Source organism: Chaetura pelagica, unplaced genomic scaffold, assembly GCF_000747805.2.
Source record: "Chaetura pelagica isolate M959 unplaced genomic scaffold, ChaPel_1.0 scaffold589, whole genome shotgun sequence".
NCBI classification, from domain to species: Eukaryota; Metazoa; Chordata; class Aves; order Apodiformes; family Apodidae; genus Chaetura; species Chaetura pelagica.
The window spans coordinates 432,423-452,007 of record NW_009954619.1 but is presented as its reverse complement, the minus strand read 5'-3'; the positions used below and the strand labels follow the sequence as shown (position 1 = coordinate 452,007).

General features: G+C 41.0%; 1 protein-coding gene across 1 annotated transcript in view; it reads left to right on the top strand.

Moving 5' to 3' along the window:
* MAP3K5 (mitogen-activated protein kinase kinase kinase 5) overlaps nucleotides 1–19,585 on the top strand; it is a gene marked incomplete at its 5' end in the record, with an annotated part of 52,223 nt that overhangs the window by 30,998 nt on the left and 1,640 nt on the right. Inside the window, 5 exons of the mRNA XM_010005565.1 lie at nucleotides 10,086–10,271; nucleotides 13,538–13,643; nucleotides 14,481–14,724; nucleotides 18,236–18,348; nucleotides 19,244–19,353. Coding sequence (XP_010003867.1) covers nucleotides 10,086–10,271; nucleotides 13,538–13,643; nucleotides 14,481–14,724; nucleotides 18,236–18,348; nucleotides 19,244–19,353 — 759 coding nt within the window. The remainder of the gene's footprint in view (nucleotides 1–10,085; nucleotides 10,272–13,537; nucleotides 13,644–14,480; nucleotides 14,725–18,235; nucleotides 18,349–19,243; nucleotides 19,354–19,585) is intronic.

The window sequence follows — 19,585 nt, the reverse complement described above, 5'->3', positions numbered from 1 at the left end:
TGTCAGTCTTATTTTAGGAACTATTTTTCCAATTATGCTTCTTAGAATAAACAAACAAAGCATAAAAAGTTTAGGCTTAAGATTAAAAACTTTATGCAAATAGTCTTGGAGGAGACTGAACAATCAAAAAAACACAATGTTGTTTTTCTATAGCTATGATAGATAAACATCAGCAACACACAGGCTACTTTTCAATGTTGGTATCAATACCAAAAGACTGGAAAATCTTGTAACACTGAAAGACCATCTGTGCATGTTAGCAACTGCCAAATTTGCAACTGTGGTTTCTTCCCTGCTAATTCCATATTTTTCAGATAGATTAATGGGCACCATTTCTCCAGAATAAATAAATGTGGAAGGCCCGCCTCCCCCCTTCACTATGCCTCATCATTTTACTGGTTCCCCCCACCCCCAAGAAATACATTAATTACAATTTTTCTGCCAGTTCATTAGTAGATGAGAATACGCCAGCATTAGTGTGAAGTCTGTGCTGATAGCAACCTGCTGAAGGTGGAGGTGGCAGTGAAACTGCTCCTCTGGTGACAAGGAGCTGCGCTGTTGGATTTGCAGTTGTATTTAGCCCTCCCTCAGTATAAACATCTGCACATGTCTTCCACTTGCTCAGGACTCTGCAGCTTTTTCTCACATCTGTTCTGCCAGAAGGAGGTCTGTATCCATCATCTCTCTCAGCTGCCCTGTAAGTCTGGGCTGCAGATGGTAGTGCTTTAGTTAAAACAGCCACCAGACTCCCAGCACATTGTCCACCTTTGGCCAGACAGCATCTGGGATCTGGCAGCTGACCTGCTTCCAACTCACCCATGGTTGGAAGAAAAGCGTTAGGGCTGGCCCAGGGAGCACATCAGCTGCTGGGGTCTAGTTGTGTTCCACCCTGGAGCAGGATCTGGATCTCGACAAAAAGACTGCCGAAAAGCTTAATTCTCTGGAAAATATTTTACAGTGGACAGGATTACATTTGATGGAATTGTTTCTGTCATTTTTCCTGAACATCTTCCCGTGAAATGATTCCTTCTTTTCCTACTCTGGTAGCTGCCACTTTTGCTTTCAGCTACTCCTACTTTAATTAATTAAAATTTAAACGGTGGTTTGTTTTCATTAGTTAGGTGATTTTAATGGTACACTAACTTTATTATTTACTAGTTCACTTTGGCATTAGGCTGAATCAAACCCCTTTCCCAGCTATGCAGTCGCTTTGAGTTAGGTTGGAGAGTTTGTTTTCCACAAACTTTGTTTTGGTCAGTCTATCAATGTACATTTATAAAGCTGTGTGTGTGTATACATAGTATTACATATATTTGATATTTATTTTGCTTAAGTATAGTCTCACAGACTGCTTTGGGTTGGAAGGGACGCTAAAGATTATCTAGTTTTAACCCCCCTGCTGTGGCCACAGTCAACAGGAGACTTTCTTCCCAAAGGTCAATATTGAATAAACTGCTTCTTTTATTTGCAGGTACTCCCAGCCTCTGCATGAAGAAATAGCTTTGCATAAGCATCTCAAACATAAGAACATTGTCCAGTATTTAGGTTCTCTGAGTGAGAATGGCTTCATTAAGATATTCATGGAACAGGTGCCAGGGGGTAAGTTGTGGGGGAGACTGGTTTGGCAATTGGTGGGTTTGTTTTTTAAACATTTTAAATGCATAAGAACCAACAGCACTGCAGCAAGGTATCTTTCATGCAAATGTAATATTCTTTAATGTCTCTCCCCTAAACTAATGTGGAAAGCAGTGTCTTCCAAGTGCTTGAGTCCTCTCATTCAGTATTTAGACAGGATGTGCTCCAGGTAGAGCCCAGCTCGGTGCTATGGCAGGCGAGCTCCTTGTACCTACAGGTCAGAGATGATCTGGGGCCATCCTGCTAGAAAGCAGGCCCTAGCAGGTTGGCCAAGTGGGTTCTGATCTGCCTGCTTGAGGAAGCCTATGCTTTTGTGCTGCAGCTGAGGGCAGTGGACATACTGAGACTCTCTTCTGAGTTACTCAAGGCTGTTGATGATGCAAGTAACCTGGAGAGGCCTGTGGTTATAGAAGAGGTGGCTACACTTGGTATAGGGTTGATGTTTAGTGTTGGTTTGTGGGGTTTTTTTGTTGTTGTTTGTGTTGTGGTTTTTTTCCTTCAGAGAAGAAGGCAGAATTTAATTTGATTTTTACTCTCACTTGTTTGCTCTCCAAAATTACAGGCAGCCTTTCTGCTCTTCTACGATCAAAATGGGGACCATTAAAAAATAATGAGCAGACCATTGGCTTTTATACCAAGCAGATTCTTGAAGGATTAAAATACCTCCATGATAATCAAATAGTGCATCGAGATATAAAGGTAAGAATTTGCAGGGAATTTACCTGGTAGTGTTGTGTAGCTGCACAACCATTTATTTGTCCTCTCATTAAAAAAAAGTATTTTCTGAAAGTTCTTCACTGTCACATTTCTTCTCTGCTGTTCTAACTGTGAGTTAGGTGAGTGAACCAATTTTGATTTGAATCTGCACCAGCAAAATATGTGGGGTGGTGTTTTTGTTTTAGAAGAACCGACATTTAGCAACTTAAGATGAGATAAAGTAGGTATTTTTAATTTATATTTTTGATGATCAAACATTCATAAAAGCTTACTAGAAGTGAAGAAGATTGTGGATGGTATATTTTCAGGTCCTTTTCCAAGGAGGTTGCAAGTGAAGAAGCTGCTTTTAAAAAAAACCCCAAAACCCAACAAAACAAAAAAGCCTTTTTCACTCTCTTAGTATTCTTTAAGTTAATTCCTGTAGGGAGGGAGGCTCACTTTGAGATGAGGTTTCTGATAATAGGGTTACATAAGGAAGGAAGGCTATTGATTCCTCTCTCACTTGCCCTCTTAAGAGACTTAGGAGAGGTACTTGTTACTAAGGAGCGCATTGTAGAAACAGGCTGATGGAAGAGTCAGTGGAGAAAAATAACTGCTCTGAATGTTCTGTTCCTCAGGGTGATAACGTGCTTATCAACACATACAGTGGAGTGTTAAAGATTTCAGACTTTGGAACTTCCAAGAGACTTGCAGGAATCAACCCCTGTACTGAAACTTTCACTGGTATGTTGCCATAGGAGACTCCTTCCTCACTTGAACTGTGCCTGTAGGGTCAGAACCTACAGCTGCTGAACTTTCATTGACTTCAATATAAATGGTTGCTGCAAGAATAACTTTTTGAATACTTAAATCTTAAGATACATACTGTGCTTGCATGTGCTGCTTAGAGAGAATGCTGTTTTGGACATTCCACTTCAGATGTGAAAGTCCTCTACAACAGAAAAGCTGTGTCTTCCCCACCTTGCACCCACACCTGTCCCTTCTGTGCACGTGGCTTTTTCATCTTGCTGAGCAAATGCTCACTTTTGTCATTTGTTCATGACTGGCTTGGATGTCCTGGCTTCATCTCCAGAGCTGCTTTTTTCTACAGAGCCTGTAATTAACTTGTCTTCATTCTGCTTGATAATTTGATTTGTATGTTAAGTCATGTAGTGGCACTGCATTAAATAATTAGGCAAAATGAGAAGTGACTGTTATTTTAATTCCATCATATGATTTTCTATTTCTGCTCTAAATGGAACAGAATGCAAAATGATGTGTGAGGTTGATTCCTTTACTTCAGAAAAAGTGTTCATATCACCTGCTGGTTTAGGTTCAGATTTTGATTTCCTTTTCCTCTTTGGATGCAATTCAGTGATCTGCCTTATGTTAATCTTAATCTATAATTCAGTGAATAAAAACTGTCTGATCCAAAGCTCATTGAAACTTTTTAATGACATTGACTTTGAAAAGTGATATAGTCAGATACTTTTAGCACAAGTAAATTTTTTAATAGTATTCTGAGATTTATATAGACTGGCTATGTAATTTTTTTGAATTTTTAATAATAGAGTATTTTTTAACTCTCCCAATATTGTTCATTCTTTGGCGATTATGTTCCTCTTGTCCTTTAACTATCTATTTGCATAATTAGTGCACCTAAGTAAAAAAAATGAGTATGTTTTAAACCAGGTACCCTTCAGTACATGGCACCAGAAATCATAGACAAAGGGCCACGTGGCTATGGGAAGGCTGCGGACATCTGGTCTTTGGGATGCACAATCATTGAGATGGCAACTGGGAAGCCCCCTTTTTATGAGCTGGGAGAACCACAAGCAGCTATGTTTAAGGTAAGATATCTTCCTTGTACAACTCAGACCATTATTTGTAAACAGGAAATCTTATGGCTTTTTGGAGGAGCTAGGATTGGAGCCTGCAGGAGAAGGAGATAAAGGAAATGCTTGGTTAGTGAGGGTGTTGAGAAGCAGAAGCTGATTCACCTGAGTGGGAGTGCTGTGTCGTTTTCAGAGTAGTGAAGCAATAGCAGATACTCAGCAGCCTGGGTGTTTAAAAAAACAAACAATAAAGCAGTTTTCTGCTTCATGAGAGCCTCTACTTAGAATTGTGGGGTGTTTATGTAATTGTTTCTGCAATTTGTCATGGTTTTTTAACAGAATTAATAAACTAGTTACAGAAAGATAACATCAAAATTTGCCAACAATATGCCACTTATGATATCCTAGCACGTTTGGGATGCTGCTTCGTGTTTGGGAAAAGAGCGTGTAGGCCATTGTCTCTCCCTTTTATTTGTCTCAGGTGGGGATGTTTAAAATACACCCAGAAATCCCTGACTCCATGTCTGCAGAGGCGAAGGCATTCATCCTGCGCTGCTTTGAGCCGGATCCCGATAGACGAGCCTGTGCTCCTGAGCTGCTTGTGGACGAGTTCTTGAAGGTCTCGAGCAAAAAAAGAAAGTCACCATCAAAGCTCTCAGGTGAGCACTTCTAAACTCAGTCTGGAACTCTTCTCTGTTGATGTTAGTGTTGCCTGAAACTGCTGGTTCAGTCTTCAAGGTGAACAGGGCAGATCTCCATCCCAGATGAGCAGTCAGTTGTGACCCTCTGCAGAAACACTGCTGTGGCAGGATTCTGTTACCATGCTGTCACAGGGGTGATGTATAGAAAACATTTCTGATAAGATTTCTGAAAGTCTGTTTATGGTTTTGTGCAGCTTTTGTGTTTGTGGATTTTGCATTTTTTTAAATGTGCAAATGTTTTCATTGTAAGAACGTTTGCATGGAGTATGTTTTCTGTCAAGTTAGAACATGCTATTGAGCCTCAGGGAAGTTCTGTACGTGAGCAAAGGATCTTTGTCCCATAGCAAACGTGCATAAGCTGCATTATTTTTGTTTCATGTACTCGTCTTCTTTGGTGTTCTAAGTTACGGAAAGTAACTGAGGAGTTGTGAGACTACAAATGACATATTCTATGTGTATGCATATAGACATTTGAAAACGTCTTTTAGCATGATACCTACAAGAAATAAAAATACCAGGTAAAAGGGGATGAGCAACATTGGACATTTGAGCATACATTCCATCCCCCTCCCCCTGGCTAAAATTAACTCGAAATCACAATAAATTACACTTCTAGAGATTGCAGTCAGGAGAGTACAGATAGTCCATACAAATAGGAAGAGAGTTATCCTTCAGACTGTGCTTGTTTTCTCAGTTAATTTCAGCACATTTCACTTTGTTTTTTCTTTGCTTGTCTCCCACAGTCCTTTCAGCGAACACAAATGGTGAGTTTCAACATAACTTCTCTATCAAAACATGACTGTGCAGATAATGTGGTTATCACTCACCCTGGTGTGATGTGTCACACTAAAATGCTGCAAAGAGAAACGGACACCATTGTGAAAATAAGCGACCTTTCTCTGTTAGGAACCTCTAATTCATTGTGGAAATTTCAACTGCTATTTGTAATCCCACCTGACTGTGGCTTAATTGTCTAGGCAAGTGGGTCGTACAGGCTTGAAGAGCTGCATTGTTGTTTTAGGGTCATTTAGTGGAAATCTGAACAGGAACCCAAATCCCTCTTTTATGGTAGCAATAGGGCCAAGGTTTGTGGAGAAAGAGAACTGATTTTTGTTAGGCTAAATCTGTCATTGAAAAAAGTGACATGTATTTGAGACACTGTCAGGCCTGGGTACAGGGTAGTCATCTCTGAGGAGATGAACTGAGGAGAGCAAGGGGGGCATGAACCAAACAAACACATGATTACATTCATGCTGAATTGCTATCAAAGGACGATTTGAAATGTGCACACCTGAGATGTGTGTGAATAGTTCATTGCAGCAGTAATGGGTGCTGTGGATTTAAAAATGGAAGTTATGACTTAACATGCACATTTATTATTAATCAAAGACTACGAACTAATTGAACTTGTACAAAACAATTTGATAAAGAAGTCTATCTTATGTGTTATAGTATACATGTACCTACATGTATTGTATACATAAAGATACATATTTATGTACACACATAAAATGAATATCTTGGAAGGTGCTTGAATGACCCTGTAGGAGCATTGTGCTAGTGCTGGGAGCGTGTCCTGGTGGTGTGAGATGCCCATTCGCTCCAGTGGTGACATAAGGGAACTTGCAAACAGCCCAGCTTTTCCAAGTCTCAAGAAGCTTTTGAATAAAAACATAACTCAAAGATAACTCTATTCCAGGAGGATAAGCTTTAGGAGTTCCTTGTCAGTTTCGTTTTAGTATTTTGTATTGGCGTGGAGGAAGACTGAGTCTTTGTTTCCTCTTAGCGAATAAACTTTTCACTTCAGAACTGTGGTGGCACTATTAAATTCTAATTTTTTAATATCCTTATACAAACAGAGTATCTTCGGAGTATTTCCTTACCTGTCCCTGTTCTGGTGGAAGATACAAGTAGCAGCAGTGAATATGGTTCTGTCTCTCCTGATACAGAATTAAAAATTGATCCATTCTCTTTCAAAACAAGAGCCAAATCCTGTGGAGACAAAGATGGGAAGGGAATCCGATCCCTTTTTCTAAGGTAAAGAGCTCTCTGGCATTTATGTCACGCAGTTGGTTAGGAATGTGGACATTGGGGTGTTTTTTGTAAAGTTTCTTTTCACTGAGTGTTTTTCATTCAGCATCCCGGATGAAAATTTTGAGGATCACAGTGCACCTCCCTCACCTGAAGAGAAAGATTCTGGATTTTTCATGTTGAAGAAGGACAGTGAAAGGAGAGCCACTCTTCACAGGATATTAACTGAGGACCAAGAGAAGGTGGTGAGGAACTTGATGGAAGCATTGGCTCAGGTAAGGCAGCAAAAATTTTGTGCAATTTGAAGACTTATCTGCAATTACCTGAAACTTCTGAAATTACACATAGTAAAGCAATTTAAAAATAAAGCTTGATTACAAAATAAAGCTTGATTACATTAGAAAGCATAGACAGTGTAAGCTTTCATGGTTTATTGTTTTATTTGGGCTATTAAAAATAGTCTTTAAAATTGTTTATGCTGCATTAAATATGCCTTTTGGTTATTTGTCAATGCTGTATGTATACCTGGGTATTAGGGTTGGCCAGACAAGAAGTACATATTTTCATGATAATATGTTTAGTTGGGTTTTTTTTTTTCAAATGGGATTAACTGAGGCTGTCAGGTCAACTTTTGTGACATAGAACATCCCCAGGAGGTGGTTACTTGGCTGCCTTTTCAGAGTTCTGTCTTCTGGCTGACTGTTGGATGAAGGGAGGTTCAGGTCTTCTGTCCTGCTCTGGCCTGATGTCAGGTTATGGTAGAAAAAACAGGACTGCCTAGTCCAGCATTGCCCTCCAGTGAAGAGCCATAAAAAGGGGAAAAGGGGGTTGAGGAGAAGATATATTGCAGCTATTCCTCAGAGCAGCTGGGAGCACATATGGAGGGGAAGGAAAATGGAGTAACAGTGGGAGCTGCAGCAAATAACACAGTCATTGCAGAGTGACCTTTTGGCACTCCTTTGTGGGGATGATTCAGTATGTTGTGTCAGTTCATGGTGACACTGAATAAATTACCTCATGACCATGCTACTAAATGTTGCAACACCATAACTGGATGACATGATTTTTTGTTCATGTTTGTAATGTGTGTCTTAGTACTTAATTGACTCACTTTGTACTCAAGGTTAATGTTCCTGCTCTAAAACATGTTTATAAAATGTGACAACTCATCCTCTAAAGATAGTACTGTTTAGAAACTGATGCAAGCCAATCTGCTTCTTGTGCCTGTACCACGGTTGATGTAATTGGAATTTGCTTCCATACCAATAAAAAGAGCTTCTAACTCTTGGTGTGGAGAGAGTATAACCCAAAGTTGTCCTGGTAACCATAGGAAGTTGTTAAAATAGAAGGCAGTAAGAGAGACTGTGCTTTGCGAGATGTTGCTGTAACACAGTTGCTAGCATGGGTATGAAAGAATCATCATCCTTGTGTGAGGCTGGAACCCAAGATGCAGAGAGGGTGCTGGGTCTTTCATGCCTTGCTCAGCTGGGCTGGAACAGGCCAGTTAGGAGCAGAAACGCACAGTTTTAGAGCACAGGTGCATAGGACTGTCTGCCCTTCAAGAGGAGGCAGAATTATGACTCCCACAGTCTCCTCCTTTGAGAGAGTGACCCAGGTCAGGGAGGGGGAAACTTAGTCAAACCACCAGAAAGGTCAAGGGGTTGGCTTCTTGTTATGTCCTGCTTAAATGCATGTTGTCAGCAGAGACATTGCATGTTAGGCCTCATCAGAATTTAGGCTTTGATACTCCTTTTTGTTCACAAAAAACATTTCATAAGGACAATTTCAACCAAGTAATTGGGTGTGGGGTCTGGGGAAGGAGAATGACTGTCCCAAAACATGTCACTGTTCCTTACTGGCAAGCTATGCTGGTTGCCCTGTCCCAGGCATGCCTCGATAGATTTCTAGCCCAGGGCTGCAGGGGGTTGTGTGTCCATCTGTCTGCCCTAATGACTTCTGAATTGTTTACACAGAAAGGAGATCAGCCACTGCAGGGCGGAGTGAGGGACCCACTTCCATATAGCAGCTCATGGGGTGAATTCTCCAAATCAAAGAGGACCAGGATCAGGGGCTAGGATCTTTTATCTCAGAGATGAGTGCTTTAGTCATGAGAATGAATGCTTGACTGCTCTAGAGCTTGTTCTTTTTTATTTTTGTAGTTTCTCCCAAATAAGGAGGTTATCTTTGTTTCTCCTAATCAGAATTAATTACCTGTAGTTAAAACCTCCGTGTTGTTGGCAAGCAGGGTTCCTGATTTCTGGCCAGCTACAACATTCATGGAAAATACAACAGAACCAAACATCTTATGTCCTTCTGTTACAGAAAACTACGTTAGAGATCATTATTCTATATAAATAGTAAACTTCCTTCAGAATGAGCATCTAATACTTTGTGTTGGACAACTAGTAGGGTTTCCAATCTCTGGCTTAATTTTAAGACTTCAAATTGAAATTTGTATTCAGTTGACATAACACTAGTTTTGAGAGTAAATACAATGTTCTGCTTCCCAGTTACACTGGTTGTTCTGATGAATGTGTTTGAGCTTTTCACTACATTGGTAGGTCATGCAAAACCACAAAACCTTTAAAAAATAGGCATATGAATATTTATATTAGAAAGGTGACAGATGGGCAGACCTGCTCTAAGAACAGACAAAAGTTCTATGTCAAGAGAAGTTATGTCAGAAAAAAGTCTCTTTCTGAGTCTCTTTCTGAGCCTTCTATGTAACTTTGACTAATCCCTTCTCTGAAGTGCTGCTGAGGGAATTTGCATGTTGTCTCTCAGAGGCACTCTGAAACTAGAGGCACTGCAAAATGTGTGGGTGTGTGTTTGCAAGTAAGAGTGGGTAGTATTCTGTGTACAGTACATTTATTCCTATTTTTTGCTTCTGTGCAATGAGACACGCAGACCTGCAGTGTGCATGTCTGCTCAGCACCTGCTGCCAGACAGAGTCTGCTTCTTGCTCTTCAGGTGATCTGCCCTAGCAGGGAGCCCCATGGCAGAGCTCTGTGCTGCTGTAGTTGGGCTGCTGCCTTTGCCCGGGCTGCAGCTGCATCTGCCCTTACCCCTAGCAGCAGAGCTTCAGAAAATCCATGTTGCCAACTGACTTTGATGGCTGAGGTCCCTCTGGGTGTACATGTCAAAAGATGGCTATCAAAACTATTTATTTTCTTCTCTTTTCTAGCAGGGAGCAGAAGAGCCCAAGCTGAAATGGGAACATATCACAACGCTGGTGTCCAGCCTCAGAGAGTTTGTGCGCTCCACTGATCGTAAGATCATTGCAACCACCCTCTCAAAGCTGAAACTGGAGTTAGACTTTGACAGCCATGGCATCAGCCAAGTGCAGCTCGTGCTGTTTGGGTTCCAAGATGCTGTAAGTCGTCATTTTTACTAACGACTTTGCACACCAAAACTGACATCCACAACAAAAAACGCTAGAAGCTAGATGCAAACAGAACTTCAGTAACTTCTATCCAAGTTACTGAAAGAATAATATTTGAGGGCTTCAAACCTGTAATAACAAACACCCAGCCCACAAACATGCCTTGGTTGGGTTATGGTATGATCCTTTGGCAGGACTCAGAAGACCCTGCACACAACTGGTGAGATTTACTGATTAAAGACCTAGCAGGTACAGCATAGTTATGTGAACACTATGTCATAATGCAAAAGCAGGAAAGCCTTGTTATTTTGAAGGGTTTTATGGTATAAGATCAACGCTGAATGTCACATCCTACATAAATGCAGATCTCTTGAACTTGGCTTCTCTTATAAAAGAATACATTAAAGCCCTCTATGCCCCCAGTAGTAGTCTGTCTACCTTATAATGTTGCACTGAGTTCTCATTCTAGCTTTTTTGGTTAGTAGCCAATTTCTGCCAAGCAAGACATTTTCATTTAAATTTATAGTCAGGATAAGAAGGAAGAAAAACAGGTTACTTTTCTGTCAGTAATTAATGCAAAATATTATTTCCTACAGAGCAACCAAGCACACACACGTGTGTGTGATATCTTTTAAATAGCTAGTTTACCAAAAGCAAATGTTTTTTTCTTCTTAAGCTATGTATTTGAATGCTAGTTGACAAGCAGTTAGGCTTAGTAATTAAGATGAATAACTAACGTGGGAGGATGCAGCTGTGCTGGGCATCACTGGACCAGATAGAAGTCATGTAGTAAAAATTAAATTACAGTCCAAGTAAGCATTTGAGGTGGATGATTCTATGAGTATCTAAACCTGGGGCTGTCTGACAAGTAAATAAATGAGCTGTCAGGAAGGACTGCATAGCATGTAAACTGTTTGTTGCATAGACTACACTGAAAAGAATAAGATGCTGTTTGCAAAAAAACCCGAAGCAACTAATGTGTGAAAGAAACTGGTAGCAGAGAGGTTTCCACAAATGAGATTTCTCTTTGAGTCTTCTCTCTGAATCTTCATTTTGAGTTCACTTCAGCTCTCCATTCCACTTAGCCTCATGCTAGTACTCATTTGACACTTGGAGGAAAATAACCAAATCTACAAGGTGAAGAACAAAATGGAGGGGTGAAAGTATGGTTGTCTGGGTAGAATTTCTGATGGAGATGTTGCTGGACATCAGTTGTTCGGTGGTAATTGCTTGAATCACGTTCTTTCTCAATAAAAGCCTTAACCTCTTCTTTTAACTACAGTTTGACTTCTATTAACTTACAAATTGCTGTGTTTAATTGATAAATGTCTCTTTCATTACTATCTCTATTATTGAACTAAATAACCTGCAGTAAGTTCAAAGAAAACTTTGCTTTACGTGTGCCCGGTTTTAGTTCTTTTGGGCATATTAGGTTTCTGTTGTAGAGCAATGAAATCCAGGTCAGTATCAGGACCTCAGGTGCTGCAGAGACTGGGAAATTGCTAGAAGAGGGGGCAGGTAGTTCCCTTGTTCTCAGGACTTAGCAAGGTGATCTCAGACAACAAGGTTTGATAATCACAAGACCCACTTTGGAGCAACCAAGAAAAAGTAGTTTTGTGCTGTAATGTGAAAAGGTAAATCCCATCACTGCAGATTGTTTGTTCTTCACACGTGCTCTCTCAGAGTACTCTGGGGAGGCTGCACTTGGCCCAGCACACCCCACGGGGTGGGATTGGCAGTGGGAAGGGGCAGAGCTTGCCAGGCTCGGTGTCCCCAGCGCCAGGCACAGTGTCCCGGTGCCATCTGGTGGCCGCTGGGAACAGAAATGAGGAGGCATGGGCTGGCAGGGATGGGGAAGCCTCTCGGGTGCCTGGTTCAGTCCCCCCAGCTGCGTGGGGAAGGGCATCGGGTGGGCAAGGAGTGAGACAAGTTGTGGGTCGGGTGGAAGAGAGAAGGTGGAAGAAACCAAGCAAGCAAACTTGACAAGTGATGCAGGAATGGAGAGGCCTTGACACTGTGCAGGCTCTGCTGGGCAAAACCTGCAACACGGGTGTGTTACCAAGGCTGTTTTAGTCACCAGTCTGAAGCACAGCACCGGGGGGGCTGCTGTGGGGAAATTAACTCCCTCCCAGCCAAGCCAGTACCTACACAAATGACTGCATTACTGAATACTGTTGCTTTGGGGCAATGATAATGATGTGATTATGAACATTTAATAGCTCTTGCATATCTTCTGAAGGCATCATTTGTGTAACTTCAGTTATTTTTTACAGAAGTTATCACAATGTGAGAGAATTAAACCAACCCTTTTTTTAGGAGGCGCTGAGTGAAGTACGTTCTTGCCACATCTTTTAGTAAGCAGTAGTTGCTACTTTTTTGATAAGGCTTTGAGTAGCTTCATAATTTTCAAAATTCAGTTATTTTTGTATCTTCCTGCAAATTCTGCTCCTACAGAGCCTGGAAAGCTTCCATGCCTGGAAAGCAGCCCCGAGTCTGGTCTGTGTTGTTGCTTCTTGCTGTGGTTAAGTGTTCTGCTGTAGCACCTGCTGCTTCTCTGTCAGTTGGAAAACAGTTTCCCTGTGTAGAGACATTTCTGCAAGAGCTGTGGAGCATCCAGAGGGGCATCTGGGAACATGATGGAAGTGGTTGGAAAGCACTTGACTGGAATTGGGAGCAAAACAGTATAGAGATCTATCTCACTGTATAAAGTAAAAAGTGGAAGGAAGGAAAAAAAAAAATGGCACAGCATATGAATGAAGTACCCTGACTAATTAACTATTTTGTGAATCAAGAAGGAACAGCATTACATTAGTTCTTTAATATTTCCTACAGTTGTGTTTCTAAATAGATAAGTATTGCTTAGAACAAGTGGTGAAAATTAGGCAAAAAACCCCAAGATGAACTAGGTGAAGTTACAAGTCCATAATATGGCCCTTGGTATTTGACTTACTTGCATTCTTTTTAAGTTTTTCTCCACACCCATCAAATTTAAATGAGCTTTGGTATCACTGTCATAAAAAATCACCTCACACAGGAACTAGTATTTTTATCAAGCACACAATATGGCATGACTTGTAGTAAACTGGTGCCGGTTGGCAATATTGCTCTTTGGTTAATTTAGTGACAATATGGAATAGCTTTAATCACCTGCTTGGATGCAACCTCTCTTAAGTTCAAACACTTTATATAATGCTGACATATATTGTAGTAGTGAGGTCAGGGGGATGTAACGTCTGAACTGACTTCTCTGTTGCTAGGTCAATAAAGTTCTCCGAAACCACAACATCAAGCCACACTGGATGTTTGCACTGGATAGCATCATCAGGAAAGCTGTGCAGACTGCTATCACTATTCTGGTCCCAGGTGAGTCAGCTCTTAATACTCAGCAAATACTGACTGATCTCTTGAAACATGCTTTAGAGCTGTGATTGTGATGCTTCACTTCAGATTTGAAAGCAGCAGTGGCCTTTTTCCTGTTCACTGTCTGTTTTGTAACTCAATAACTAACCAGGGTATTGCCCAAGTCATTCTGAAAAGCACCTTTCTGAGATGCAGCATCTGAACAATTCTGCCAAACAGTGAGCTATGACAGGCTGAGGTGCTCTGGGGCCTCATGTCTTTGAGGTGCACAGTGTTGCCTCTTGAAATCCGAAGAGCAGACCACTTGCCAGCACGTGCCAGTTTGGGAAGGTGTTTTACAGATTAACAGTGTGCTTTTTGAGAACTCAAAAGTCTCTCTGGTTCCTGGTCAGAAGCTGTCTAAAGGAGCATAGGAGGTTCAAGGTGAATATCCGGAAAAAATTTTTTACTGTGAGAGTGACAGAGCCCTGGAACAGGCTGCCCAGGGAGGTTGTGGAGTCTCCTTCACTGGAGACATTCAAACCCACCTGGATGCGTTCCTGTGTGATGTACTCTAGGTGACCCTGCTCTGGCAGGGGGGTTGGACTAGATGATCTTTCGAGGTCCCTTCCAACCCCTAGGATTCTATGATTCTATGATAATCAGCATAAACTAAGATGCTTCTGTGGTCTGAGTGGCCTTAAACCCCTAGAAAATAGCGTCGGTTTTCTAGCTACAGAAACTTCAAGTCTGATTTAACTGAAGCTGTAGGATGATCTGTAAACAGGTCTGCTTTTGTTTTACTGCTAAACATCTTTAATGTTTTTTTTTCTTTTGCTTATATTTTATTATTACTAATAGAATTGAGGCCACATTTTAGTCTTGCATCTGAAAGTGATACAGCAGATCAAGATGATATAGAAGTTGAAGAAGACCAAGATGAGCAGCCTCAGAGCCAGACCATCCAGCAGCCCTGCATTGTCATGGAGGATGCAGTAGCTACCTCAGGTGTGAGCACACTCAGCTCCACAGTGTCCCATGACTCCCAGGCTGCTCACAGGTCACTGAGTGTCCAGCTGGGCAGGCTAAAATTAGAGACAAACAGGTAAGTCTGGATATCAGGAGACACTAACCTACTTGTGACAGTATGTATTGTTTTGCTTAAAATAGAGGTGCTAGAATAATAGTGACAGTATCAAAATTCCACAGGACTGCAACTTGTTAATTTAAATGATAGTAATTGTTTAGCTGTGACTGATCACTTATAATAGTTTTATTCATTTAAGAACATTAGTGATGCAACTTAAGGTCAGCCTGGATTTCAGGTGCCCTTTCACGGAAGGTCTGAAAAAACTGAGCTTGCTGCCAAGGTTCTGCTTTTTCTCCCCTTCATATGCTGTGTGTGGCTGATGAGTGGTGTGATGTTTTGTTTCCATTAAGGCAGAACTTGCTGTTCTTTTCTGTAGTTATTCTTGGGGAGTGAACTCAAGCTAGTTGACAGCCACATAGGAGCTCCACAAGGAAACTGCTTCAGACTTGTTTTGTGCATAGAATTCACTGCAGCAGGTTCTGTGCTTACCAGCAAACATTACCTTTTTATTCAATGAATGTTGTGCAGCAGGTTCTGTGCTTACCAGCAAACATTAACAACATTCATTGAATAAAAAGGTAATCAGAGAAAGTTGGGGAAAATAGGTTTGTTGTGTAAAAAAAGAAGAAATGAGCCAGAAATTTGGATATTAGGTTTTTGTCAGAAATACACATGGATTTTTGTTTGTTTAGGAAATGGCAGAGACAAATCCATCTCCACTGTTTTGTCCAAATATTTCTCTCTCTGTTTTTTTCTTTTCATTAAAATATACCAGACAGTCTGTTTAAAGCTTTTGCAGCATCTGATTTTATGACATTGGATTTCTGACTAAATTCTGTAAATTTGGAGTGTGATCTTGATAGAAAGAGAACATAGAAAAAGACAGTTGTTAGGCTGCTAGAAAGTTTTCTAGTTCTTTTTCCAATTTAATAAAAATGTTAAATTGCACTTCACTTTTAAACATGTCCAAGACTTTTGCCATAATTAGAGTAATTTATTAAACTGTACTGTTTTTAATGAAGTATTGCTGTTTTTTATTTAGGTTACAATTCTTCTATTTGCTTGTAACGACCACTGAGACACATTTCGATTGCCTTATTGATACCCTTAAATAAATGCACACATCATTTAGATTGGATTACTTCCCAAGTTTATAATGGGGAGCAGCATCAGAAGTGATCCATTTGGAGAGGTGCTGTTTTCTCTCACTTTGCTATTCTGAATCACTCAAAGGCAAAGCCTTTGGCCAAGTAATGACATCCTGTCATTCATGCAGAAATGTTGATGTAAATAATATGGACAGTTCAAGTCTTAATTAAAGCTTTATTGGCATAAACAGCAAGCTGTTATCAAGTGAAAATAGTTAATTATTTTATTGACCCTGAAGGCCTTTTTCAACCAGAATGGGTAGAGGAGGAATAAATTGGCTGCAAGCTGACTGCACACCTGTCTGGGCAGAAGGTCAGTCTGCATGGAGATGAACCAAGCTGTGTGTGTAGCACAGAGCAGGTCTGCTGCTGCAGGGTGGGCTGCTCAGCTCAGGAGTGGAAGTTCTCCAGTGCAGCTGTGCTCCTGGTAGGCCTGTGTGCAAGCTGGCAGCAGGGATTGATGTTTTCACAAAGCAGTCGTAGGAGATGCTTCTTGTATTAATTGTATGAGTTTACTTCTCTGCAAAGACAGGTAAGGTGCTTTTGTGGCCCATTCTCTAGCTGAAATTCCAGAATGTCCCTCTCTTTTAGTGTCCCAGAAAAAAAGTTGCAGTGCTCAACTGGTATGAACAATAACATGAAAAAGAAAACCAACAAAAAAAAAAAAAACAAGAACAAACGCCAAAACAAAATGATAAAAAAGTGAAACAGTTATGACCTGATTCTGAGGCTGACAGAGACTTAAAGGAAGGGATGAAGGGGCAACAATTCTTGTGAGGAATAACTTCCCAAGACTCCAAAGTCAGTGATAGGTTTATGAGTGTCTTCTCCACGTCCAATTTCTCTGACCAAATTCCTGAATATGTATTGTCCGCAAATACTTGTTACTAAAACGCCTTTGTAAAGGAACAAATTGCAGCAGTTTCACATACTCATTTTCCTCTATATTCTGATTATTTTCCTTTGACCAGTTTGAAAGGTGCTGACCACTGAATCTCTCTGGGTTTGTGTTATGAAGGAGGCCTGACATGGGTTCAAATTTGTTTCTGCTTGATGTTCTCAAAAGAAATTGCTTAGAAGAGAACACAACATATTTTGCCTCCTCTTTCCTCATGCTTCATATGGCACAAGAAGGTGGGCACAAAGTGCCTGGCATGTGAGGAAGAGGGGACAGCCCTCGTGTGGATGAGAACAAGTTTTCCCCATGCAAAAAACACAACCCTAAGTTTTCACAACAGTTTCATACAGCTCCATCCTCTGGTGAAGTGGACTAGCATTTTTCCTTGGAAAGGATTATGTCACACAGTTTAGCCCTTGATTTATGAAACACTTTTGCATTTGTTGTTCTCGGTGACACGGTTTTGTTTAAAACAGAATGCTGGCTGAAGTTCTGTACCATGCCACCTGTTCAGGGGGTGGATGTGTGCAGGGAGGCTGATGGCTGTGGGTCTCTTTTCTTTTTTAAAGAGCTATAGGTTTAGGAACCAGTGAATGTTTGTCTTGATATAGGTGTCACAGTTTGACTTAGGTCCGACAACAATGCTCTCGATCCCCCCTCCCCCCAACCCAGGTAGGGAAGGAGAGAGAGAAAAAGAGAGAGACTTGGCTGGATTGAAAACTAAACTACACAGCTTTAATTAAAACACTAATGAATGATACCAGAAAAATATATACAATTATATACAGATAGATTCAGGTATGGGCAAAAGCCTCTCGCCTCCCCCCCCCCCAGCAACTCCCACAGCACTTCCCTGAACTGGGAAGAGTCCCGAGGAATCCCGGAGCTGCTGCTGGAGAGAGCAGAGAGTTATGGGGGTCAGGAGAGACCAAGCCTGAGGATCGACGGTGATGGATGAACAGAGTCCTCCCTGGAGGCCGGCCATGGACAGAAGAGAAGGGGAGAAAAAGAAGGAAGGAAGTTGTTTTCTGTGATCTCTGACCTTCCTCTGAGCTTACGTAGATATATGGAATGGAATATCTTTGGCCAATTTTGCTGTCTGTCTAACTCAGCCTCCTACGGGGGGGTCACAGATCTCCCCATAGTGTCTGAGCCGGCAGAGTGCAGGTGCGGCCTTGAAGCCTCAGTAGTTAGAAAAACATTCCAGTGTCTTATCAGCCTAGCAGAACACACTGTTGCTAGCTACAAGAAAGCTTACTGAAGGAAAAAAAAAATCAGTAAAAAGAAAAATTGGCTTCATCCTGGCTCAAACCAGGACAATAGGTCATTAATCTGTAGGGGGAGGATATTCCTATAAAAGTTGAAGAAGTCTGTCATTTCTGTCAAGAAGGTTTCCAGTGTAAGTGTAGTGAGATCCTTGCTTCCCTGAACATTTGAAACTACCTAAGGAAATGTTTGCTTCCTTCCTGTTACTTCACAGGTTATTGGAGGAGTTGGTTCAAAAGGAGAGAGAATTTCAAGTCCTCTTACATCAAGCTATAGAAGAGAAGGATCAAGAGATCAGAAACCTCCAGCTGAGGTCACAGCCAATAGGTGAGTAGTTTCCAAGGAGACGTTCCATACTGGCTACAGATTAAGACAGTGGCAGCTAAACTTCTGTTCTTTTTATTGGGCCAGTCACAGCGAAGCTGCTTTGTTATCTGCTTCTGGTAGGGTTTGCTTTCAAGTATGAGTGTGCATTGTGGAAACAAATTACTGTATTTGTTAATCACAGTGCAAGCCATGATATAATTTAAATATTTTTGATTGTGTTTATATGGAAGAGTACAGGGCTCATATCCAACAGAATATATATAATTTCTAAAGAGGATAATCTAGTATGTTTATGTATGTGTTGGTTGAATTACAGACTGTTGCAGTTGTTAGAATGGAAGTTAAGGAGGATCTAATCAGTGAGATGTAAATACAACTTCAGGTTTACAGAGGGGAGTTGAGTTTGATGTGTATCTGCCCTGAGGAAGCTGGAATTGTTAATGCAGTTTGATGTTTGTGTAATGTGCTTCAAAGAAGTGCTACTTTCCAAAAGCAGATTTTCCTTGGCCCAAGGCATTGCCTACACACCAGTTGTATGAGTTACACTGAGCAGCTCAGTTAAATTGCTGCAACAAACTCAGTGTAAACACAGCTACAGAGAAATTGATGTACTTGTACTGGCAGAGTCACTTTCCAAAGAGAACAGAAAATGTATCTATATCAGATACATTAGTATTTGCACTACTTTAACTGTACCCCTAACCAAGGAGAGTAACTGGTCTGTAATTGTTTATCAACTGTAATTGAGTGCATGCTTTGGGAGCTGACATCTTTCTGTAGGGGGATACTGGTATTGTAAGCTTGAAGCTCACTGAAAAGAAGTGCTTCAGCAGTCAAAAATGACAAGAGGTTGCTTTGGCAACACAAAACCTTTTCTCAAAAATGCTTGTTCTAGATATTCCTGGGTTGTCCTTTCATCGTCATCCCACTGGCACAGGGACTGAGGACCCTGATCTCATCAACTGGCTGAGAGGTCAAGGAGCTGATGAGGCCACCATAAACAAGGTAGGGATGGTTCTGTTCACTGGTGCAGCTGCAGGACTGTGTTGTGACTTGGTGCAAGCAGATACTAAACCTTACTTTAGCACCTTGTGAGAGATGAATTTGTCTTCAGAGGATAGGAAAAAGCCATGAATATGAAGGCCTTCATAAAAATACAGTATTGTTTGTAACTCCTGTATGTGACTAGGAGTAAGGGAATCAAGTGCCCTGGTAAACAGACAGAATTGCTTTGGTT